The sequence below is a fragment of the Aphelocoma coerulescens genome, chromosome 4, assembly GCF_041296385.1.
Source record: "Aphelocoma coerulescens isolate FSJ_1873_10779 chromosome 4, UR_Acoe_1.0, whole genome shotgun sequence".
Lineage (NCBI taxonomy): Eukaryota > Metazoa > Chordata > Aves > Passeriformes > Corvidae > Aphelocoma > Aphelocoma coerulescens.
The window spans coordinates 16,970,078-16,995,106 of record NC_091017.1 but is presented as its reverse complement, the minus strand read 5'-3'; the positions used below and the strand labels follow the sequence as shown (position 1 = coordinate 16,995,106).

At 38.6% G+C, this 25,029-nt stretch overlaps 1 protein-coding gene across 2 annotated transcripts in view; it reads left to right on the top strand.

The window, feature by feature from the left end:
• ARHGAP10 (Rho GTPase activating protein 10) overlaps positions 1–25,029 on the top strand; it is a 139,936-nt gene that overhangs the window by 42,015 nt on the left and 72,892 nt on the right. Inside the window, exons 4-9 of one of the 2 annotated variants that reach the window (XM_069012832.1) lie at positions 11,011–11,082; positions 14,313–14,414; positions 17,414–17,524; positions 19,563–19,667; positions 23,348–23,477; positions 24,808–24,914. In XM_069012832.1, coding sequence (XP_068868933.1) covers positions 11,011–11,082; positions 14,313–14,414; positions 17,414–17,524; positions 19,563–19,667; positions 23,348–23,477; positions 24,808–24,914 — 627 coding nt within the window. The remainder of the gene's footprint in view (positions 1–11,010; positions 11,083–14,312; positions 14,415–17,413; positions 17,525–19,562; positions 19,668–23,347; positions 23,478–24,807; positions 24,915–25,029) is intronic. The other variant, XM_069012834.1, reaches the window with a different exon arrangement.

Sequence of the window (25,029 nt, the reverse complement as noted above, 5' to 3'; positions counted from 1 at the left end):
AAATTATAGGGATTGGCTCAAGTATGCTTCAATACTACTCTTGTTTTTCATAATTCTGCATTATAGTCTTTACTCTGCTTTCTCTTGCCATCCATAGCTGTATTTCATTTTAATGAATTGCACAAACGTAATTAGTGAAAATCTTTACTAAGTTTTATAGTGAAAAATACTGCATGAACTGCCACGTTATTTTGACATCAGGCTTTAGAGGGATGACTTAAGAATTACATGGCACATTTCAGTGACTGTATCAATAGCTCTTCAGCAGGGATACATCACTGCCACAGCAGGCTGTGCAGAATCCAGTGCTGTCTGTCTGGATCGTAAAACACTTCCATTGTTCACTCTGAATGCCATGAAACTGTATTAATTTACTTTTTTGGTATGGTGCCCACGCTTACACAGAAGGTGCTATCATACTGAAAGCTAACTAGTGTCAGTTTCTTGATAGGAAAATGATGAAATGCAGGTTTTGTTAGAACCGTGACTGATGAAAAACAGGGAGTATAACTTGTTATGGGGAAAATATTTGATACCAAATGGAAACAGAATATATTCTCTGAGTTACCAGATGCGTGGCCTTTTTATTACATCTGTAGTCTAGCAAATGTTAAGTATCGTTTCTGGAGTGAGTTTATGTAACAATGGCCATAAGTCTCTGAGAAAATGGTTGTGTGGTGACTGGAAAAGATAATTTCCAGCATCTGCTGCTCTAACTTTTCTTTTTTTTGACTTCTCAGTGGATGTTATAACAGTGGCATGAGCTCTAGAGATACTCCCATGGAGAATATTAGGGCATGTTGCATTCACAGATGTTTGGAATGAGGTCAGGGATCCAAAGACTTTCCATTAAGATGCAAAGTATATAGCAGGATTTTTTCCAAAAGCATTCAGTCTTTGTTAAGAATGCTCATTATTGAGCATTTTCCCCCTTACTATTTTGAAGATGACCAGCAGATTCTGGACTGCTATCTTCAGTGTCAGTGCATAGTTAAATAGATAATTTCAGTCATGTAAAATAATATTAAAGAAAGTGTTGAATGATTACAAGACTAAGGGCATTTCAGATATTGCTGTGCATTTTAATTTTTTAGATATTTGAGGAAAGGGTTATTTTTTTCAGAACCACATTTTAAATGGAACAAATTTGTACTTAAAATACATTCTAGACTGAAATTAAATGCTCATCATCTGCACTTATCATGGTTTTCTGAAATTTTTTGCAGCGAATCCAGAGTCCATAAAACTTGCTGTCAGTGTTTACAATAAATTTGCCTTTCTGATAATCGTTCATCTGGTGAATATTTATTTGGTGGATATAATTTCATTCAGATGTTGGAGTCTTGCACTTCATGGTTTTACCATTTCTTCCATCTCCTTCAAAGACTGCTGAAATTATATCCCAGGTGTCAAAGGATTTAGCTGCATATGTACAGGGGAGTTGGCAATAATCCAAACATTTTACTGAAATTATTACAGAGGGGTCAATACAAAACCAAATTACATTTTTCCATAGCACCGTAGCTTGGTGATGCTCCCCAGGGCAGATATGAAATAGATCACTTTGTCCCTGAGAATATTCTGGAAATTATTTTTCCATGTTGAGGATGAACGGAGTCACAGGACTTAGATTCTGCTCCTTTGGCGTTGCAGAAGTGCTATGGAAGGTCAGGGATGACAGGGGACTTGGCAAGGTGGTAGGAAAAGGTGGGCATGAGCAAGGCCCAGCATGGTGATGCTCAGATGCTCTGTCCCACTACCCAGCTATTCTCCTACCAGGGAGAGCAGCAAACCTCCCTCCCAGCCCCAGTTCCCCTGACAGCAGAAAGGAGCTTTGATTCTTGTGAGGGTCTCAGAACAACAGGCTTTGCTATCTGCCCTCATTTGAGCTGTGGTGACGAGCAGGGAAGTGTTACCTGGTAGGTACCAATAGCCTGTGGTTGTTAGTCCTTTCCTTCACACCTCCCTTTCTCCATCCCAGTCTTCTCCTAAATGACAGCCTGCCCCTAATTCGTGTTGATTCCAGTCTTGCTAAGTCATAACCAAGTTTGACAGCTCTTGTTCCCTCAGTAATCTCAGCAGTGCTTGGCACTCCTGGTGTGGTCACCTTGGTGTGCTGGCTGTGAGTGCTTCCCTTCCCTGGAGCTCCTCTGTCCTGCCCTTTATCTGCTTCTGGAGTTCACATGATCTTTGTCAAGTGCTGGTCTAACCTATATCTAAAAAGGTTCCTGGAACATGGATTTCTCTCTATTCTGCTGTTTATTCTTCTTTTTTTTTTTCACCTGGTGATCATGCTGCATTCCTGATGTTCATACTGATCCTGATGTTCATACTGAGTCTCCTTTACTTCAAGTTAAGCTGGGAAATTTTTGAGAATTTTTCTACAGTAGTCATGGAATAAAATTGATCACTTTTCCTTCATAGTAGTATTTTCATGGTTGCCCTTTCCAAGTGGCGTTTTACATCTGTATTTTTCCTTGTTCAGTTTAATAACACTGTGTTTAGACCATCTCTCTTATGTTAGAATTACAGCTTTCTCCTCCTCTTCTTGCTTTTAAGTTGCTGCTATGTTTGCTCTTCTATCATCCTCTGGGACCTTGCTTGCCTCTCCCTCTAGTTTGCTTTGCTGACTTCCTAAACTGTTCTGAAGCAAAGCCCCTTCTGACTTGAATGCAATTAATACTTCAGTTGTGTAATGTAGGAATACCTCTAATTGCTCTCAAAGAATCCTTACTCCCCTTAACATCTGTTTTTTCTCACTTTGTTAGATAGTTTGCTATAATTTAACTGAGGTTTTTTACTTTTTGGAGGTAGTTAAAATCTGTTGTCTTACACTCATTTCAGTTAAAAAATGGTATAATAGGTTCCTTCATCTCAGTTTCCAGATATGTATGAAGAAACTCTTTTCCTCACTTTTTTTTGTTGCTGTTACCAAATAAAATGTTTTTGCCTTCTTTCTAACTTTGCCCCTAAGTACTTGTCTATTTCCTTTTTACTCCATCGCATTTTTCTTTGTATAGGATTTCTAATACAATTATACTCACCTTACTATATTTCCTGTGATTTCCCAAGGCAATATAAACAAGCTATTTTACTTTGACATGTTCTCTTCTATTTCCTGCTAGATTTTTTGCACACTTCTATCCCTTCAGATGTCTTAAAAGGAAAGGTACTATGCAGTTATATTTTTAAGTCCTTTCCCCCCTTTTTATTCTTTTTTTGCTAAAGAAAGTCTTGTTGTTTTACCATGGGTATCTTTGCAATTTTGGCCTCTCTGAAATTCTTTTGCATTCTCTGTAAGTTTTACCAGGTTGGCAGAATCAAATCCAGATTAGCATCTCTCTAAAAAGCGGAGTTACTCTTGGCATATATCAGAAACACAAGAGATGATTTCTCTATGGATTTTTAAAGAAATATCTCAGTGAATTCACTCTTTTAGTCTTTTTTTTTTAATTTCTTCTAAAAAAAAAAAAAAGAAGGAGGGAGGGTTTGTCCCTTGTGCTTTCACAAGTTAAAAGAAGTTGTTAAGGTTCAAAGGCGTACACTCAAAAGGTTAAAGATATATTTTAAGTAATCTGTACAAATATGTACATTTACTTATTTATTCTTACTTAAACTACCTCTTACGATTAGATATTGAAGTGCATGAGTATTTATTTCACAGGTGAAGGACTCACTTAACACACACTGTTCCTGAATAGCTTACTCTGTTACCTTTTGTCCAGTGACTTTTGTATCTGGATTCCATTCAGCAGTTGACTCTGCTGTGAAGATGGTGGTATTAATTTTTCTAAGCTTTTCTTTGGCACTCTGCATGTCGATATTTAGGGGTTTGTAAATCTTAATCTATCTTGACAGTAATCTGAAGAAATCTGTGTGAAGGAGCAATCAGTTTACTCACTGATGTAGAGTAAAAAAAAATACCCAGTAGTCTTGGATGTGTGATGCATTCAAGAGCTGTTCAGTAGGAGTTCAAGGTATTATGTAGTGCTCCATATGTTCAGATCCTTTTAAGTCTGCTGACAGTGCAGACTGCTAAATATATCTGTCAAGATAGTGGAAAAGACGTAATTGTTGACCACTTCTGAAAAATTAGGCCACCAACAGTGTATTGAACATCTCAGATGCAGAGATAGAGGCATGGATGAAACAGAATGTCTCAGGAACAGCATTTGAGTACCTTAATTGCAGGATCTACATTCTTTTCTCTCCTGTGCAATTTTTCCTATTTAATAAAACATTTTCCAGTTTCAGAAAGAAGCAGAACATTTGCTGCCATATCTCATTGCCCAGCCTTCACTTTTCCTCTGCTGGGCATGAGACCAGATGACAATCATGTAATTATCAGAATATGGAACATGAATGTAGAACTATGGCTGTTTCAGGCCCATCTTGCTCTGTTTTGCTGATTCCTGACATTGAATGTTTCATTTATTTGTTTGGTTTTGAAAGTCTTCTGAAATAGCTTTGTGAGTTACATATGAACTTGTGCACATTAATCTATAAACCAAAGATGACTTGTCTGTACAATAGAAAAAAAAGTGCAAAGCCAGATCTGGGTGTGTTCCTCCCACCTCTGAGTGAACACAGCTGACAAGTTCTGTTACTACTGGCTTCCTCTTTTCCAGATAATTTTGTGGTCTCACATGCATCAACATAATTCACTGGAGAATTTTCATTCTGTTAGTTCATCAATGGGAAATGTTTGGAATTTGCATTGTAAAAGTGTCACCAGTTTGGATTTTGCTGGTTGTTAATAACACCACTGTTTCTTGTGGAGGAAAGCGCTGACAACTGAGCAATTCATTCTTGACTGAACACTGATGCTGTTGTTTGCTGTTGGATTCCTTGACTTTCAGTGGCATCTTTTTGCTCAGTGGTGAGCTTTGCCATGCACCAAGAAAATGGGCATTATGCAGTTTTCTTTTCTGAGCAGCCTTTTTGCTTGGTCAGCACCATTGTATGACCACATACAATGTCTATGGTGCAAGAACCATACCAGTGTTCTGGTGTGTTGTGAGTTGCTAAGGGAAGGTCTTTCTTGGAGGAGTTATCCCCAGCTTCCCTTCCCTGCAGATGGGGAAAAGCTGATTTTTTGCAGTTTTTGAAAGTCTGTTTGTTTTCTTGGTTGTTATGATTATGGCTTTGTAGTATTTTTCTCTTTATAGTGGAATGCATTGCATAAGAATAAACTTATTCAGAAGACATGACTGTTAAATATCTGTCAGTAAATAATCTTTACTAAACCCCACTGTCTGTTTAATGATCTTTTTTAAAGGAAATTATTTATTGTTTTCTTATGATACCAATCTGATTTTGGAGGCCAGCAGTTTCATGACAAGAGAATCAATGCAGGCAGCATTTCAGAGCAGGGCATAGCAGATAGATCACCCTTTTAGCTGTCTGCCCTCTAGGTCAGTCATGAACTTCCAGGAAATGAATGGGAAATAACTTTTCACTAGAAGGGTGAACTCAGGAGTCCTGCTGTTGTATTTCCTGTAATTCAAGGCTGCTGTTTTTGAAAGAATTAGGAAGTGCAGAGCACAGGATTCTGCCTGTACTGATGTTTGTGAGCCTCAATGGTCTAGGAAATTCCCCGTGAAACAGTCTGAGAAACTTCTTGTCTTCTTAGCAAACCCTGAGGGGTAGTTTTCTGGAACACCTAAGAGGGAGGTGATGTGTTTTGTTACAGATGCCTCCTGGTGCTTCACTAGTGCACAAAATATGTTGTCTCCAAGTCAGATGTATCACTTGTCCACTCAGCTCTTTTGTTACCAGATGGCTTCCTCCACAGCAAATGAATCCACAGCCAATGGATGTCACTTCTTTTTTACAGCCTCTGCACCCATGCAAATGTACACAAGTATTAATGTGCTATGAGACCTCCTTAAAAATCCTTTAGTCTATATACTGCAGGCCTTGTAAAAACCAAAAACCTTCTATGTCTGTATTCCCAACGTGTGGCTGAGATTGTAAAGCTACAGGGAAAGCTCTAGAGCAGGGAGAAAATCCAGACATATTTACTAGACGAAAAATTGATTTGAAAACGAAATAATGAGCCTTGGGTGTGGGTTGCACTGTTTGCAGTCATCAGTGCTCCTAAATACACTAAACTAAATAAACTGAATACAAAGCCAGGGCTGACGAGTGGTTAGAGAGACACCTCTCTGTAGGGCTGGAAGGGGGGGATTGGCTGTGCAGCTAACTAGGGGCATGTGTAACTATAAGAGTGAATCATATTCTCATGGGAAAAGAAAGAATAGAGATTCAGGCTTTCCAAGTAACATCTGATGTCTTCAGCAGTGGAGTTGTATCTGCAGAGTTTCATAATACAGGCTTTCAGGCATAGGTCTTAATGCTTTGAGAAATTTCAGTAGCAAATCACTATGTGAAGTAGGAAAGCTTTTTGGAAAAATAGTATTTTTTATATATTTCTCTCACTCCCAACACTGGAGGTATCAGAATTGGCTTTTTTATTAGGCTGCATGGTGCATTTTCTTAGGAAAAACACAACTGTATCCTCTGTAAGTAGAAGAGCAACTGTAGTGGTAAATGTCTTTATTGGAAAGTAAACTTCTTTATTTAGCAGCATTGTCAACTATTTTGTTATTGAATCACTGCTAGGTATGTCTTCCTTTCTGCCTTCTCTGTTGCCCTCACTAAGGCAAAGCTTCCTTCCCAGGTCTGGTTTCACTGACACTTGCTCAGTCTCATGAGCTTTGCCTTACTGACTTGGTGGCCTCCCTTGTCACTTTGTTGAGGGGAGAAACAATCCTGCCCCTGACTACAAATAAATCATTCCAGATGGTATGCTCAGAAACTAAACTCCCTCTTTTATGCAAGGCATCTAATCTGCATTCCAGTTCCTGAGATGGGAGTTGGGATCTCAGCAATCCCGTGTTGCTGTGCAGTCTGCAGGAAGGTGTGTGTTTATGGCTTGTTTTTTTTTTTTTTTTCCTTTCTCAGCAAACCTGGTTTTTTATGGGAGAATGCTTTGATTCAGAATGGAGCAGAGTCAGGATACGTATTTACCTCACCACCAGAGTTGTTGATGAGCAGTGTGTAATTTCCAGTGCTTCCAGCAAAGGCTGACCTCTAAGGACAGTTTTAGGAGGAAGCCTGGAAGGCCAGTGCTGCATTTGTCTAATAACAAACTTTGATTAACTTAGGTTGGTTTAACCTTTTTAGCCACTGAACTTTGGGGAGAGCTCTTGTGGGTTGCTACTCCCTTACAGGCCATGCAAACAGCCTTCCTCCTCTGCAGTATAAGCCTGGTTGTGCCTGGAAAGGGAGCGGGAACTTAGGGAACCTGCTCTTGTTGGCTGCAGGAAAAAGCAGGAAAAAGAGCATTGAATGCTGGTGCCTGATCTTGTGTCAGGTTACAGTGCACAGGAGGAGGTGTTGGGGGAAGCACTTTCTCCCTAAACACCTCTACTCCCACCTTTTCTGGGAAGGGAAGAAGTGACAGTCTAAATGGAGTCATCTCGTGGACTGGCACTGTCTGCTCAGTGACCTGTTGGATCTTGACTTGGCTGAGGAAGTATCCAACAGCTGTGAATGAGCTTGCTAATGGATTTAGCCTGTGCCTTTGAGGGCTGCAGTTGGAAAGAGTGCTTGGGGCTCCTTAATCTATGGCCTGTTACTTATTCCTTTGGAGGAAAGGGAGCTGGAAAAGGCATGATTATCACAATTCTGTACAACTTCTCTGCCTGAGCAAGTGGAGTTTTGTAAAGGCATCTGTAATAGATAGATACACACAAAGCTGACAGCATGCTTCAGGATGTTGGAAATGTTGGATGCTGTGATCTTCTGAGGTGGTGATGGCACTGATGATTTTATTGCTGGTATTGCCAGGTTTATGTTCAAGTTAATTCTTTGACCTTTCTGTAGGTGCTGCAAACAGAGCAGGAATAGTGTAAGCAGTTTGAGACTGACTGCCCGAGACACGTATGCACATCGGGTTAAACATTTCTTAAAGCATTCCTGAGACTTTGACATTAGTAAGGCTGGTTAAGATACTGTTACCTGAGACATGACCTCGTTAGATTGATTCACTTATGACTTGCATGCCACAGTTTGCCTGCCAGATATGATTGAACATGTATTTGTTTCACACAGGTTTGGCTAGATCAGAGAAATAAAGAAAGGGATTTTTAAATGTCCTTTTAAATAGTACATTCCTGTCATAATCTGTCAGAGAAGAGAAGTCGAGGATGAAAATGAGTGTAAGTCAAGACAGAAGTTGAAAAAGAAAGGAACATCTACTTTCATATTAATAAACTTAAATGCCTTGTTTAACTTTGCTGGAAATTTTATATTTTAACACAGTTCTAGTTGTTAAGGGAGGTAAAAGTAATAATTACAAATATATTGAAGCAATCCCTGCTTATTTCCTATTTGCTAATTTGTTATCTATGGCTTAAAAAAAAGAGTGGTTTTGTGTTTCCAAGTTATAAATAAGCTAAGAATGAATAGCAGTGTAAATAATGCTTCTGTTCTATAAATAAGAATACATCTTTTTGTAACTTTTCATGACAAGCACTGGATTCTGTGTACTGGAAAACAGTAGGAATTTAATCTATTTTATTTAATCTTAATTTTTAACCTCTCTATTTAATCTTGTATTGGATGTATTTTAATTATAAACTTTGGTTTTGTTTCCATCATTCAGAAGAGCATCTCTGTAATTCACTGTTGAATTTACCAGTCTTGTATTTTAATATATGGCCTGGTATAAAGCTCCATGAGAATGACCAAAGATCTGCAAAATCTCACTCCACCCAGAAGTAATCAAGAGTTCTGTTATTTAACCTAGGCACAGAAAGCAAAGGGGGTGACAAATCATAAGTACCTTTATGGCAGGCACCTGGGGATGCATCTGTTAACAAAAGTTTGAGTTGTGCAAAATGAGAGGTGTTTCTTTTGGAAGGAGGGGAAGCTTGTTTTTCATTTAATGAAAGAATTACTGGCATATCATCCCACTGGCAGCAGTGGAATCTGCTTGTTGGCAGTCACTGAAGAGAACATCCCATTTTGATTTAAAGATTATTTTCTGCTTCAAACAAATTCCTGTAGTGGTTCCCATGGTTAATACTGTACAGGAGTAGCAGAGCGAGTGATTTATAGTCAGCCCTGCTGTTCTATGAAGCACAGCCTTTTATGCATATATTTTCCTTTTTTAAAATTTTTCCTTTGTTGCATCAAGGTACTACGGCTTTCTTTGACTTGGACTTTGTGTTCAGCATACATTCAATGCCTGTTAACCTTACACTTTTTTGTGTAAAAGTTCAAACAACTAATTAGCAACTTGTCATTCGTTAATTATTTTTAACCCTCAAAGCATGTGAGTGCTCAGTTGCTACCTTTAAATGCTTTGAAATGATTCCAGTAACTGTGGTGCTCTGCCTTGGGGAAGCTTTTGTCATCCTCTCTTGAGTTTTCCTCTGAGGAGCTTTCTCCTTCAGTTTGTTAGTACACAGGAACAACTTAAAGCTTTCTAATGTGGTAGGACTGATTATGTGGTTTCCATCTCGCCAGTCTGACTTGAGAGTTCTTCCTTTTCCTGTTGCTCCCACCAAGGGTGCACTGAAAGTTTTTGGCAAAATCAGGAAATGGATGCAGAAAGAGGTTTTGTGCGGAGAAAAAGTGCTCTGAAGTTAGGATGTAGCTGTTAGATGGATGACTGTGCAACACCCAGTTTGGCCCAGACTTGCCAGCTATTTGGGTTTCCAGCTAGCTCCAGGTTAGTGTGCTGTGCTGGCTGTTTAGAAATGTGGGTTGCTGTGGTTACAGTGAATTGGCAGGATGACTCCCACAGTAATCCCTCATGGCTCCGGGGATGGGTGGGAGCAGACAGTGCTGTTCAGATTTGTGTTGTGCCAGATCTCCAGTACATCCCGTGTGTGTTTTACGATAAGAATTTTTCAGAAGTGTTCCAGAAGGCCGGTTTAAGCCTGTGATGTTTTATCTGAAGATTTTCACTCTAAAGGGAGGGGAAAGGGGAGGAAGGAGAGAGAAAGGCTTCTGTTGTATGTCAGGGAGTTCTGCCTGAACTCTTGGCATCTTAGCCCAGTGGCTGTGCTAAGCCCAGCCCTGGGCATGGTTAGCTCTGTGGGTCTGCCTTAGGAGTGACCAGAAGGGTTCCACTTGCTCCTCCACATCTGCAATACTCTTGCCATCTTTTCCATGCTGCTGTTATGTTCAAAAAATACCAGCCTTTCCTGAAATGTCAAATTAAAAAAAAAAAAAATTAAGTATTGTTTGCACCAAACAGAGCCCTGCTCCATCTTCAGTGACATTTCACGTTAATTAGTAGCTGTGCAGATCCAATAAGCTACAGTTTTCTGTCTTATGATGCAATATTATGTCCTTTTTTCCTCTTTACTATGGCCATGAGGTTTTATATCATAAGTGCACTGGTGGATGCTCACCCAGTCATCTCAACCTCTTGTTTATTGACTTTGTACCTCTTGATTTTATAACTTAGCTTAACTTAAGGTCTTACTAGCGTACTTCAGTGTGTAAATATTTGGAGATTTGTATCAATGCCTAATGGTGCTAACTATGTCTTAAAAGATTGTTATTTGCTGCTCACTGGTCTATTCTGCAGTTGTTTGTAGTGCTTCTTGTTGCAGAAATTTTTGCATCCCCTAGTGAAACTCAGTTGTCCTCTGTCTCATTCTGGTGTTCAGGCATTGAAGCCTTCAACCTGATCTGCAAGACTGGAACAAATGGAGCAGTTGCAGTTTGGGTGCAACCCGGAAATTTCTGAAATTTTTGCATTTGTTTTAAATTTAATTTTCCTGATAGTGGATTGAATTAGAGGATAGAAATTTTGTAAGCTTGAATGAACTCAGAGATGTAATTTTTTTTTTTTGAGTTAGAAGTCCTAACTTGCATGCTTCTATTATTTTACCCCAGAACCTGCTTGCTTTTTTCTTTTTATTGCTGATGCTGACGTGACTCATCAATCTGGCTACAGAAACCTAACCCATGCTTTTTTTTCTTTAGGCACTCAGTGTTACTGAAACTTTGATCAAACCTTTGGAAAGATTTAGGAAAGAGCAGCTAGGAGCTGTAAAGGTTTGTCCTTTCTTGCCTTTTTAAGTTTGCTTAATTTCCCTACTTGGATTGCATTGTATTAATGACATGTAATTGGCAGAAACATATTGTTGCTGATATTTCATCTGTTCACACTTTTTTTGTTTCTACTTTGAGAACTTGCTTCAGAAACAAATGGAATGTTTTAAGAAGAGAAGAATGTGTCCTTTCCCTTCCTCCTCCCCACCTTCCTTATCTCCTGTGTCTGGAATAGGAATAATCCTGCTAACAACCTGCCCCCCTTCCTAATGGGTAACCCTGTTCTGCTTTGTATTTGCTTGCAGTTGCACAATCAAAGGCTGAAAAATTTTAACTACCTAAAGAAGCTCGCTCATCCATATGCTTTTAACTGCATTTTTGCCACCTGCAAGTGAAAATTGCCTTGATTTAATTTTTTGTTTTGAATAAATAACTCATTTGCTCTGTATGCATGGAAATAATAGGGGTGAAGAGACTAAGGACAAGATCTCATTCAAAGTGTTTTTGATGAAAGTGTTTGGTCATTTTTTTAAGATTGTCACTAAGTTGTGCATATTTTAAAAAAAGGCAAAGTAAACTTCATGGATTAAGTGCAGACTAGATTTGGATAAAAGTAACAAGGACAAATTTTTACCTGTCTGCCTTCCTTTTTGCAGTGAGATATTTAAGTGCTTCTTAAAAAAATAGAAAAGAAAGAAACCAGCATTTTATTGTACCCTTCTGTTGTAAAATTCAATACATTTTCAAAATACTTGCATATGTTTTATTTTATAATTTCATGATTTCATCACTAGTGCTATATAAGACAATGTTTCACTTATGAGAGCACTATACATTTTGACTTTGGCAGGAATTATTAACATGTTCTGCATATGATTTCAGTGTTCACGAACTGAAAATGCTCTGTTGATCATAAATCCTCTCAGCTTAATGGTACAATGAGCTTTGTGTAATTTTATGGACTTGAGAGAAGTATATTAGGTGACCCAACCAACACACAATAAAAACTTGGACTATAATACAGCCAGTCTTCCAAGGAAAGAGGGAATTTGTTCTGAATGTAACCTATTGTCACAGAAGCAGCTGTGTCATGAATGCATTATTTCAGCAGTATTTTTGCTGTGAAAGAATATTGCTGGTTTTTTGGGGTGAGAACCCCTAGGCCTTTAAATTATCTTATATCTTCACTCATTTCCTAGTCAGAATTCTCTCCTTGGCTCTTCTAACACAAATTACATTCACGCAGTCTACATCTCCCATTTTGTTTGGATGGATGTTTCTTCCTTGTGTCCCTGCATACTGTGTCTGTGAAGCTGTAGCTTTTATTTCCGATCTAGACCTTTTTTTTTTTTTGGACAGAATTCTTAATGACCTTTAAATAGAAGTCTTACATAATTGTAGAATATTTAAATAAAAACCCTCTAAAATTATTCAGCTCTTGGAATATTCTTAACTGAATAATTATTCAATATAATCAAAGCACTGGCACTGGAAGTATAACTCTGCTTAGCTCTGAAAACCAGGCTATGGCATCTAGTGGTGAAATATATCTGCAGCATTGTGTAGTATTTGCTTTAGGAAAGATTTACACTCTACCATTACAAAATAAAAGTTGAATCGGCTGCCTCAGATTTTTTTCTGCATCTTCCATCTCCTGCTGATGAAATGGTCTGAGTGAAGCTTAAGAAGAAAAAGAACAGAAGGAAAGTTTAGCTTCACAGAGCTGGAAGCTGAGACCCTTATTGAATCACCCCTTAGTGAAAGGTGTTGCTGCACTAATCCTGAGCTACGTGTGTAAAGTTTCTGGCTTTGCCTATTAAGAAGTTAAGAGAACTCTCTTCTTTTTTTCTGGGAGCATTCAAATGTTCACCACATCAATGGAAATTTTGCTAATATAAACATAAAGATTCACCTCCTACCCTGCACTCCACTTTCTTCCTCATTCCACATGTTGCTAATATGTTATCGCTTATCACCCTGATACCATACACATATCTTCATGTTTCTCAGTTGATAACAAATATTGTGGCTCCTTTTTTAAAGGAAATTCTGAGTCTCGTAATGGGGGGAAAAAATTTTGGTGAAAGTCCTTGCTGAGAAGCAATCCTAAACAGCCTCTTTAATGTAATGCCATCTTCAGAGTGTAACAGCTCAGGGAACAAGAATGTGTGTCTCTTATAGTATATATAGTATTATTCAAAATGAAAGGTTAAGAGGAGAAAAAAAGAGCAATTATGTCTGTAGAGTTTAACCAGGGGTTTGGATAGAATACATTTAAATGTGATTTCAAATCTACAGAGGAGGAAAAATACTTTAATTGAACTAGTATCTTTCTGATGAGTAAATCTGCCAGTTCTTGAATATGTAATTAAATACTTGATTTTACTTACTTGAGGTTATTTTCAACTGCAATTAGATATACTAAAAATAGCTTCAAAACTGGTTGGTTTAATTCATGAATATTGATTTTTGCCTTAATACACTGTGTTAGGAAACTGGAACTGAAGAATCAATTTGTTTTACAGTATCTTCTACTAAATTAGATTCAGAAACTCAGATTTCCTAAAAAAAATGTAATGACTGTCCCTCTTCCAAGACATTGCTTTTGGTGGCCGGAGAAATGGATTTGCATTGTGCAAATGATAGTCATATGTGTCTGTGAGAGTTTCTCTTTTGATACTATGATATTAAGTTTTATGGATATTTTAATTTTTATTATTTTTTTGTCATGGGCACGATTAAATTCTGGTAGAAACAGGAATTCAGCACAGAGGTCATTGTATAGCTTTAAAATGGAGAAAACCTTTTGAATATTGAGGTGTATTTGCTTTGGGCTTTGAACTGTTGGAACTCTTCCCTTGTGAATTTTAGAAAGGTTATTTTTTTCAGTGAAACTGGTGTTTCCATTGAAGTCCTCTATTCAAAACCAGGGTGGTGTGGATGATCCCTGAAAGTAATGAAATATACAATACATCAAGAGGAGGACAGGTTTTTTGCCTTTTTTAACTTAGAAGATGTAAGCATCTGTGTGATAAGCTATACCATAGTGATGTGATGAGATTTCATTTCAAGTTAGCCTTTAAATTAATTTTTAAATGACATGGAGCATATTTTTCTCTACTTACTGGAACTATGACATTTTTTCCGCTTTGTTCCTGATGAACTAGAATTTTAAAGAGGAAAAATAGTACACTTTTATATTTACATGGTTGCCACTTTGTTTCTGTGTCTAGGAGGAAAAGAAGAAGTTTGATAAAGAGACAGAGAAGAACTACAGTTTGCTGGAGAAACATTTGAATTTATCAGCTAAGAAGAAGGAGCTACAATTACAAGAGGTATTGTTGCCTCTCTTTTTTTTATGCAAGCTGAAAGCTTTGGGATAGGTAAGTGTACTTACTCAAATGCAGAAACAACATTCTCAGTGGTAAAACAAAAAGAAATTTCTCATCTGGAAAGGTTGGTGAGAAAATCAGTATTTGCTGAACTTAGTACCTCCACCATTTTCCGAAACAGGGGTTCTGTGTGTGTACAAAGCCCTGAGCATGTCATTTTTATATATAATTAAGGGAAGAGCTAAGTGCAAACATACTGTGAAAAACTCTGCATTTCTTACAGGGCTTTGCCATTGCTGTGATTTGCATTGCATTGTGCCTATTGACTAAGTGTCCTGTGATAATACTTCATGCAGAGGACAGCAAGATTTTTATTCCCAAATAAAGTGGGTCTGTGCCATTTCTTTTTCTGCCATTTTGAAGTTTTCTTTTGGGATTTTCTTGAGTAGTGCTATAAAAAAGTTTGTTGACAATTTATAACTGATAGATCTGTTTTGCCTGGCATTCCTTCCGTCCCTCTGGGTTTAATATCATCATCAACTTATTTGTAATAGATTTTGTTTCTGGAGCAACAGCAAATAGTATGTGAGAAGACTGCAGAGAAAGCTTGCAGAGACTTGCTGTAGCCAAAAGGGTTTTTTTTTTCCCAGATGTGTCTGAATTATTAGTGCCTAGAGTATAAAAAAACCTTAATATTTTCTCCAGATATAACTCTGGTCCCTGCCCTCTACCCCATCTCAAATATTCTATGCCATTTTTCATAAAAATGGTTAATGTAACTGGCAGAGTTACCCAGGAACTTCTCTGCTCTTGAGTATCCCTAGGATGTCACTTCACCATGCTGCATTTGCAACATAGACCCTCAAATGTGTAAACAAATATCTTTTGGGGAGTTGAGTTGTCCCAGTGAAGGTACTGGGCATGGCTCATGTGTCAGGACCTGTACTTTTATCAAATTGATCAGCTGCCAAAGAACTTGACACAGAGAAAATGATAAAGGGCTGATTATGATCGCTTGATGAAATGTGGTTCTCGATATCAAATCTGAAATGGGACCTAAGCTCAATGGAAAAATACATAATGCCTGTAAGAGGCATTTTGAAGCTGTATCAAATATAGCCTGAAGCTTTAGAGCGTGTGGGAAATCTAGAATGGGCAAACAGATTTGTTGTAAATGTCCTTCAAAGTTTCATGAGCAAAAATTCTGAAATTCTTCAGTCAGGCTCTTGCATTTGTATGTCTAACTTTGAAGTATAAATGTATAAACAATTTAAAGAAAAAAGGCCCTTGCAGCATGTCGTCAGAGGAAGTAGTAGGAAACAATTTCTTGCACAAGCTTAGAGAATAGGAGTATATGATGGCATTGTAATGTATATAATTTAGTTTTATTCATTTTAGTTGTATCAGTTCCTGACTGGAGTAAATAGTGCAGGGATAAATTTGACAAAATTTTGATGAAAAACATGCCATGTTGTGGAGTGTGTCTTAACATTAACATAACTTTAGACTCTCTTGGTGGCGGGATATTCCTGTAACTTCACTGAGGCACGGTGTGTGTCTCACTCCTGCCTTTCTTCAGCAGTACACAAAGTACAATGCAACTTGCTGGGTGCATGGCGAGGCTCATGCCTCAAAAACTGAGAGATGTGATAATTTATTAGCAGGGAAACTGGGATAAAACAATAAAATGACTGTGTTGGGTATTGTATTCTGGGTTGTGTGGTGAGCCAGATGTCCTTGAAAATCCACTTCAGAGTCTCTTTCTAGGGTGTTGTGGTACCTTTCATGTGCATATGATTAGAAGCTTAGCTGACAACTCAAACAATTCCTGTGTTTATAGGCTGACAACTCAAACAATTCCACAGTTTATGGAATGCATCAAAATAGCGTGGCTTGTTGAAACACATTTGCTTACTGAAATACTTACCAGGGCTTTATTTATTTCATGGCATTTGTGGTTATGCCCCTTTAACTGCTGAGAGTTTTCCAGCACAGAGCAGTAAAGCCAAGCACGTCTTAAGGCAAAACTGTCTTAAATCTAATTTGGCTTATCCTCTTAAAGCACAGCAGTCACTGTTCAGCCTGAAGGATGTAGTCTCAGTATTTAAGAGAGAGTCTGATAGTAAGTCTTGTCCTTTCACCTAACCCTTTCTCCACTTCCTTTTGTAATTCAGTGTAGAAGCATTTTGTATTATCTTTGTGGGTGAAGACTAAGTGTTAGTTACTTAAGAGTAACCTTTTGTAGCTTTTCTTTAATGTGTTTTAATAAAAGTTTGTCACCCAGTTTTAAGATTCATTTTAACAAATGTACCTTAAATAATAACTTCCTAAAATAATACCTAGATGCTAGAAAGTGAAATATTTTTGGGCAGATGGACGGCAGCTGGAATGTAACTGTTCAGCATCAATATGGTGTTGGCATTTCTGCAAAGCTGTCCTAAATATCAGCTGCAGGTAGTAAGGCTGCATTTCTAAATATTTGATGCTCTGTGGAAGCTTGTGAAGTGTTGTACCAATAAGTGAACTTTTTTCTGTTATGTTTCTAGCCAGTCAGAATGAGCACAGGTGTGGGATGGGTACAGCAGCATTCTGGACACTTGCAACAGTTATTTGGGTTATAGAGTAAAACTTACAGCACCAGCACTGTAGTTTTCAAAAATAACATTTTCTTCCTTAATTTGACTGGAGAGATGGTTTCCCCCTCTTAGATCCCTCTCTGTTTGGGCAGGTACCTTTGCAATGCTATTAAAAGTTGGATTCCCTAGAAAAGAAGCTTGAAGAGGTGTTGCTGGAATTCTTCTAAAAAAATCTAGCCTCATCATTCAAAACAACATATGTGAAAGGGAATTGCTGCTGCTGTTTAAAAGTAAATGAATGATCTATGTTGTAACATATACCTCAAATATGGTGAAAATTATCTGCTTGCCACTTGTATGTGTGTGTCATCCTGAAGCTGTCTGCAAAATGTCTGTGAAACTTCATGAGGTGTGCTCTGTGTGCAGGCAGATAACCAAGTGGAGCAGAATAGGAAACACTTCTATGAGCTGTCCCTTGAGTACGTGTGCAAGTTGCAGGAGATCCAGGAGCGGAAGAAATTTGAGTGTGTGGAGCCTGTAAGTATCAGTGAATTCAACCTACTCTCCCTGCTTTCATAAGGGATGGAGGAGGAATGCAATTGGATGAAAGCCAAGCTCTTTTTTCTGGAACTCACAACCAATTGCATGACTTAAGAGAATTTGAACCAACTTGGTATGTCTGCACAGATTCCTGGTGCAGATAAACTTAACCAGGCATGGCAAAGTTGACCTCAGTAATTAGAGCTGATTTGGACCCACTGATGCTGATTTTCAGAAAATGTGTGAAACCTTTGTTGTACTGCAAGAACCTCACTTCACATTGTGAGAATGGAGGATTCAAGAAGATGTCGGTGTCAGGATTCTTGCTGTGGGTTTTCTAACCAATGAAATGTTATTGCTAACTAATGCAAAGAATCTAATTTTCATTATGAAGTTTGGGCTTAGAGGCCTGTTAATGAAGAATTGCAGGTGTAAATCAATTAAGAGTGTGCTGCTGGATGAGAAGCCCATTATTGGGTAGCCTGATATGTTTAATTTCACTTGCAATTGAATCTGTGAGGAAATCAAGGGGCTTTGTTGAATTTCAATGAAAATTATACATGCACTGACCAGGCTTTCTTAAATATATGAGAAGAACTTAGTCTAAAATTTTCTGAAATGTGTATTAGCTTGGTGGTATAAATACAAATTTATCAAACAAGAGAACAGTAATACTGAGATAAAGAGAGGATGAATTGTAGAAATGTCATCCGTTCACTCATGCTCTGAAGTCTGTGGTTTTGGGCCAAGGCTGTCCTTTCATTCTGATACAATTGCTTTAATGTAATAATGCAAAAAGTTCCAAATGACCCTAGCTGGTCATTATGGGATTAATAAGAACTGTCTGTTTTAATATAGTTCATTCCTGCATGAAAAAATTGCTAAAATCCTTAAGGGGGAATAAATTACTGCAATTATTTTAGCATTGTTTAAAGAATGGGAAAATGCTGTGAAAAAATGGTTTTGTGGGTGCTTTTTTGTGTAGATGTTTTGGTTTTTACTTTTTTTTTAAATTTTCCAGTTTTTAGATTTTTTTAAAATTCTAAATAGTTTTGCATTTCGTTATTGTTTCAGAACACTTGAAATTTCTTCAGAGCCAGAGTAGAGAAATGAATCTGGAAATTATGTTCTTGCAACATGTCCCTTTCTCATTTGTGAAAGCTCCTTCTGGATGGTGCTGAGCTTTATGTTGCTTAATTTGTATGTGAAGTTTACATTAGACTAGAAAGCTGAAATTATTTTGTACCAAATTCTTGCTCCCTTTTCCCTTAATAATACTTAAAGTTGATGTGGTTTTTTGCCTTTTTTGAAAATGGTTTATTTGACATGACTTGACTTTCTTAAATACATTCTTTGGCCTGTTCTCTTTAGAGAGCTGTTCTTTCATGTGTCGCTTGCTTCGTTCCAGATACCTTAACTAAACAGGAGAGTTAGACAGGACTATACTTCAGGCTGCTTCCAGTGTAGTACAGCTTGTTTGTTCTTTTAAATTGAAACACTAAAGTCAGAATGTGCTAAGTGGATCACTTGCTGGTTCTGAGAGAAGGTCACATCTGTGCACAAAAAGCAGCAATGGGGAAAGCTTCCTTCTTCCAGCAAACGAGATGACTGATGTGAAAGTCATCTCCACGTGGTCATTAGCAGAGAAGGGAATGACCAGGGAAATGGTGACTAAAAGACAGAATGATCATTATCTCCTTGTGCACAAATGTGTTCCAGACATCACTAGTATCAGAGCAGCTGTAGGAAAACATTACTTAGGGAAGTTTGGGAACACGAGATATACATTCCCTATGGTCAAATGGAAAGTAGAGATCAGTTGTGAAATTCCAGAGAAAAGCCCATCCAAAAATGTCTGCATACATAGATCATCATTTGGATTTAAATATTACTCAGAAAGTGTAGGCATTGGTGGAAACTTATTTTAAAATAATCATTTTATCATCTCTGAGCTTTCCAAAAAAACTTGTGTGCAGCAGCTGTATTCAAGCAAATGGAATTTTTTGTTGTAACAAATCTTTTATTTCTGTTTCAGGTGCTATCATTTTTTCAGGGTTTGTTCACTTTCTATCACCAGGGATATGAACTTGCTAAAGATTTCAGTCATTACAAAATGGCCCTGCAGATAAATATACAAAACGTAAGTCGAGTCTACTTTTGTGAGTAAAATCACTCGCTGCAGTTGCTGCAAGTGCAGTGTCTGTATTGCCAATACTTAGTTCCATGTGAGTGCATTGCCTGTGAATTTTGGGGATATGGTGCCATCTCCTGGATAACAAACCACATCACTGGACAACTCGTCGCTAATTCCAGCGAGTTCTTTGGAATTTCTAATAATACTGTAAAAAGCAAGTATGAAGTAAAAGGCCCCCTCTCCTTATTTTTTCCCTTTCTTTTTTTTTTGAGAGAGAGAGAAATAATGCAAGGATTATTTAAAAATCAATGAAATTATTTAAAAATGCATACAACACAGGATAATTCAGAGTATGGGTAACGAAATAGCAGAGTTTTCAGTGTTTTGGATGTTCTTTGAAGTTGAGTATGTGGTGATCATGTCTGAGGGTCATTTCCCCATAGAGTGTCATTATCCATGACTAAGAAAAAGGAAGAAAAACAGCTGGTCACAGCAGTGTGAAGTTTCTGTTTGTCTTGCAGCAGCTCTTTCAGACGAGAACATCCCTGTTGGTTTGGGGTGCAGAACTGTGTGAGGAGACTTGGTGTTAGCACCCATGGTGTATTTGACAAAATGATGTGTTCCTTCAGGGACAGGCTAACGGGGGCCACCACTAGTTTAGTGTGCCCTTACCCCAAATTGCCAGGTGTGATCTGGAGTGGGAGAGCAGGAAGCAAGGTGACAAGCTGAAGCAATGGGACTGACAAGAGTCACTAATCAGATGGTATGTTTGCTTCTTGGAGATCTGTTGAAGAATAAAGCTTGCTCAGAGGAACTTGGGTGTGCCAGAGGCCTCTTGGTAGGGAGCAAACCACATGCCTTACTGCAAACAATCAGTTCCTGATGGTGCATTTGTTTTGTTGACTTCTGAGGGCATCTGGAATTAAGACACACAAACTACTTCTTGGAGAGGACAGTCTGTTTTTAGAAATGGCTTAACTAGCAGGGGAGCAGAAGGGCAGAAGAGAGGATTGCAGTTGGTGTAGTGCATAGTGATGTTATTCATGTGTCAGGATACCATTCCTTTAATTTTTTTCCTGTGTGTTCAAGTGTCAAGTTTCCTTTTGAGCTGTGGTTTGGTTTGAGAAGGGGAACTAATTGGTGGTAACTTCTTAAGCAGACTTGTGGCAGAAGCCAGTGCTTGTGGGGGAAATGTCAGGCCAGACTTGCTTCTTTTCTGTGCTTAGCTTAACAGAGTGAGGAGCAGCATAGAGGGCAGCTGATGCAGGATGAAACATGAGAGGGAAGCTGTGATACAGTTTTGAAGAGCTGGGTTTTTTGAATACAGATGGAAAAGAGCCAGTGGAGTGATCTGAAGAAGTGATGAGCAGTAAGAAAGTAAGCTAATCTCAGCAGCTGCATTTTCAATTGACTGAATGGTGTCACAGTGTGTCCCACCAAATTCTAAAGAGCTTGAGCTTTGCAGCTCAAGTTTTATGAATAGATAGAGGCTGTAGAGAGAAGGGAGATCAAGGCTCAACAAGTATCCAAGGTAAAAGGAAGGTAGAAGGAAGCATTTGAAAAGACTGTGAGAGGATATGACACATTCTCCTCTGTGCTGAAGATCAACAAGACATCCCAAAGGAAAAATGAACTGGGGTTTGCCTGTGGTACAGCTGAGCTGCTGGCAGAACACTGGATTGATGTGTTAGAAATTGAAGGGTACAAGATTCAGCACAGAGAGCCTAGCTGGATACAGAGAGTGATTTAAGAGTTGCCAGTATAACTGTAATAGTAGTTGCCTTCCCTTTCATTCAGGTTGTCTTTACTGTGAGAATTATCCTATGGATTTCTTCTCCACACCCTGCCCCAAACCCTGCCCTCCTCTCACTGCCCCTCTGCCTTTCTCAAATGAAAGAAAGAAAAAGACCCACCCCAGTCTTGTAGCCCAAGCTCTAAAAAGCTGATTCTTCCAAAAGTCACATTATCTTGTATGCTTGTCCTGGGGAAAAGACAAAATAGGTGAGGCAGCATTTTCAGAAAAATAAAGGTGCTTTCAGAAAGCAAAAAGACACATAAGCCTGCATCTGGAACTAGCGCTTTCCTCAAAACACATGTACCAGCTGGGGAAAGTACCAGCTTGGATTTTAAATGTGTGTTTTCAGTGTTTGCAGTTCGGACAGGTGTGTATGTAGAGAAAACCAGGTATTACCATGATTGTTTTGGTTTTATTTGCTCATTGACCAATTACCAGTGCTTTTCAGACCAAACTGAAGAGTTTCTTGTGGCAGGTGTGAGCTACTCTGTTGTTTTGTGTAGTCCTGTTGTATAATTTATGAGTGGCATGGTTACTCTCTGATTGTTTTTGCTAAACAGTCTGTTTATTCTGATAAATGTTTCTCTTCTGGCTGCTTGCAGACTCTGGAATAAGTGACATTCAGGAATAATAATCAGCTGGACTTCTGAGGTTTTTTGGGGTTGTTTTTGCATACTTCTGCTTGTGTATGGTCAAAACATTTGGCACATATATAGTCTCAGTCTGTATATGTTATTGATAACCTTCCTGGCACTTTTTCCTCAATAACTACAGAAAATCCTCTACTTCCTGACAAGTAAGAGTCTCAAATTAAGCCAATATATGTAGTAATATTTTTCTAAGGAAATTTCAATATTCAAATTCATTTTGCAGTCAGTGTTTTACTTCCCTCTGAACAGGTCAGTGCATTGTTTTAGAAACCTACTCCAGCAGTTTTAGTGTGCTTTGCACAGTCACAGCAGCTGCGATCTAAACCCCACATGAATTTGGAAGAATATCAGAAAAGTTGGAGAGTAAATATGTATATGTCCTAAAATGGCCTGAATCATTGTCTCATTTTATAGTTATTTGTGGTGGGTTGGCCCTGGCTGGATGCCAGAGGCCCACCAAACCTGCTCTGTCACTCCCCTCCTTAGCTGGAGAGTTTGTGGATTGAGATCAGGACAGGGAGACCAATTACAGACCAATTACAGGCAAAACAGACTTGACTGGGAGATATCAGTTTAATTTAATACCAGATTAGGGTAATGAGAAATAAAACCAAATCTTAAACACACCTTTCTCCCTTCTTCCCTCAGTGGTGCAGGGGAATGAGGGTTACAGTCAGTTCACGTGATGCCTCTACTGCTACTTTGTCCTCAGAGAGAGGAATCCTGACACTCTTCCCCTGCTCCAGCATGGGGTCTCTCCCACTTGAGAGAGTCCTCCATGGGCTTATCCAATGTGAGTCCTTCACATGGGCTGCAGGGGCACAGCTGCCTCACCATGGTCTGCACCAAGGGCTGCAGGGGAATCTCGGCTCCAGCACCTGGAGCACCTCCTGCCCCTCCTTCTGCACTGGCCTTGGTGCAGAGCTGTTCCTCTCACATATTCTCACTCCATTCTTTGGCTGCAGTTGGCATTGTGTGGGTTCTCCCTCTTAAATGCATTATCCCAGAGGCTCCCCCATGGTCACTGATCAGTGGCTGGTCCGTCTTGGAGCTGTCTGGCACTGGCTTTGTGGGACATAGAAGAAGCTTCTATCACCTTCTCACAGAGGCCCCCTCTGTAGTCCCCCATCACCAAAACCTTGCTGTGCAAACTCAGTATGTGATTACAACTCCTATCTGCCAGGAAGATTAAGTCTTTCTTCCATTCTCTTTACCAAAGGTTTTTTGCTGTCTCGTTTTAGACACGAAATCGTTTTGAAGGAACAAGGTCAGAGGTAGAGGAGCTCATGAACAAGATCAGAAGAAATCCTCAGGAGCACAAAAGAGCAAATCACTTCACAATGGAAGGCTACCTCTATGTACAGGAGAAAAGTAGGTGTATTTTGTATTCCACAGTGCCCGTACTGGGTGTGTCTATCATTCCCATGATACTGATTTTTGGGCACACAGGCAAGTCTTATCTCTACAGGCAACATGAAGGTGCAAAGAATTTACAGTTGATTAAAGAATCATCTGAGTAAATGTTGGAAGTCTCTAATAGCATTGTTACTGTGGCTCATAAAAAGAATAGGAAGCTGAAAGTGTGACAGTGTAGTGAAAGTAGTGAGAGTGACTGAATTCTGGAAAGTTTTGTTTGACCAAAAAATGGATTTAATCTTATTTTTAATCCCTTACCAATGGTCTCTCCTAGAACTGTCAAAGATTTGTTGTCAGCCACCAACATGAGTTGTCAAATTAGCCTCAGAAAACTGGGCTAGATGAGTATAATGAAATTGAGTGTCATTTCCTTGATTCATTGATACACTTTCATTACCTAATTGTGATGATAGGGTCAAATAAAGCAGGCTATATGTTAGGTAGCTGGTGTTAAAATTCTTGCTGTGAAGGTGCATGTCACACAAATCATATCCTGTCAACACTTCAAACAATTATAAATCTTTCTCGCACTAGTAAAAAAGCCAAACAAGATGCAGAGCTCTTGTTGCACAAGGAATGACAATTTATTGTAATTCATTATTTATTTTTTAACATTTTGCATAAATCGTATTTTAAAATGTTTGCCCTTATAGAGTGAGAAGATTCATTTGCAGACTTATTTTTTTTGAGAAGTAAAGTAATAGAAGTGAGGAGATAGAAAGGGTCAGAACCCAAGTTTGAACAGTTAACATTGTGGTGCAAATCTCAGCAATACCACATGCAGTAAGCTGAGCTCTAAAGTAAATGTATTCTTTATAGGGTATGTCCTGATTAATAGGAGAGAATTCTGGTGGCAGAAGCTGTGATCAGACCTTAATCAATAGACTGTGTAGAAGTTGCAACAGAGGTGTGGTAATCTGTGGTTTTTTAGCTTCAAGGTACCAGGTATAAATCTAGCTTTCCGTGTTCTGCTAAATAAAGTTTCAAAGGGATATTTACAGTGAAAAATAATTTTGTCTGTAGTAGTGAGACAAGGATACATTAATAATTCTTTCCATTTCTCATTAAGCATAAGTGTGAAATACAGCATGCATCAGATTTTGGAATAGTAAGCACTGTTTAACATTTGTGTTATGTTGTATAATATTCTTAATTTGTACCTTCGCTTTAAATGCCGCATTATTAGGAATTAAGTAGGGCTCTTAGGTATCATTTTAGAAAGCAGGAGAAGAAAATGTAGAAACTGGAAATAGTACATACTGTTGATTGCTTTTGTGTTGTGTAGGGCCTGCTCCCTTTGGTTCCAGTTGGGTGAAGCACTATTGCATGTACAGGAAAGAGACAAAGAAGTTCTCCATGATCCCATTTGAACACAGATCAGGAGGGAAAGCTGTACGTATATTTACATATTCTACTCTTACACTTGTCCTGTATCAAGATCCAAGAATGTTTCAAATAAGGTGTGTCAAGTACTTTGCTTTTCTAGTCTCCTTGCCCCTTTTTTTGC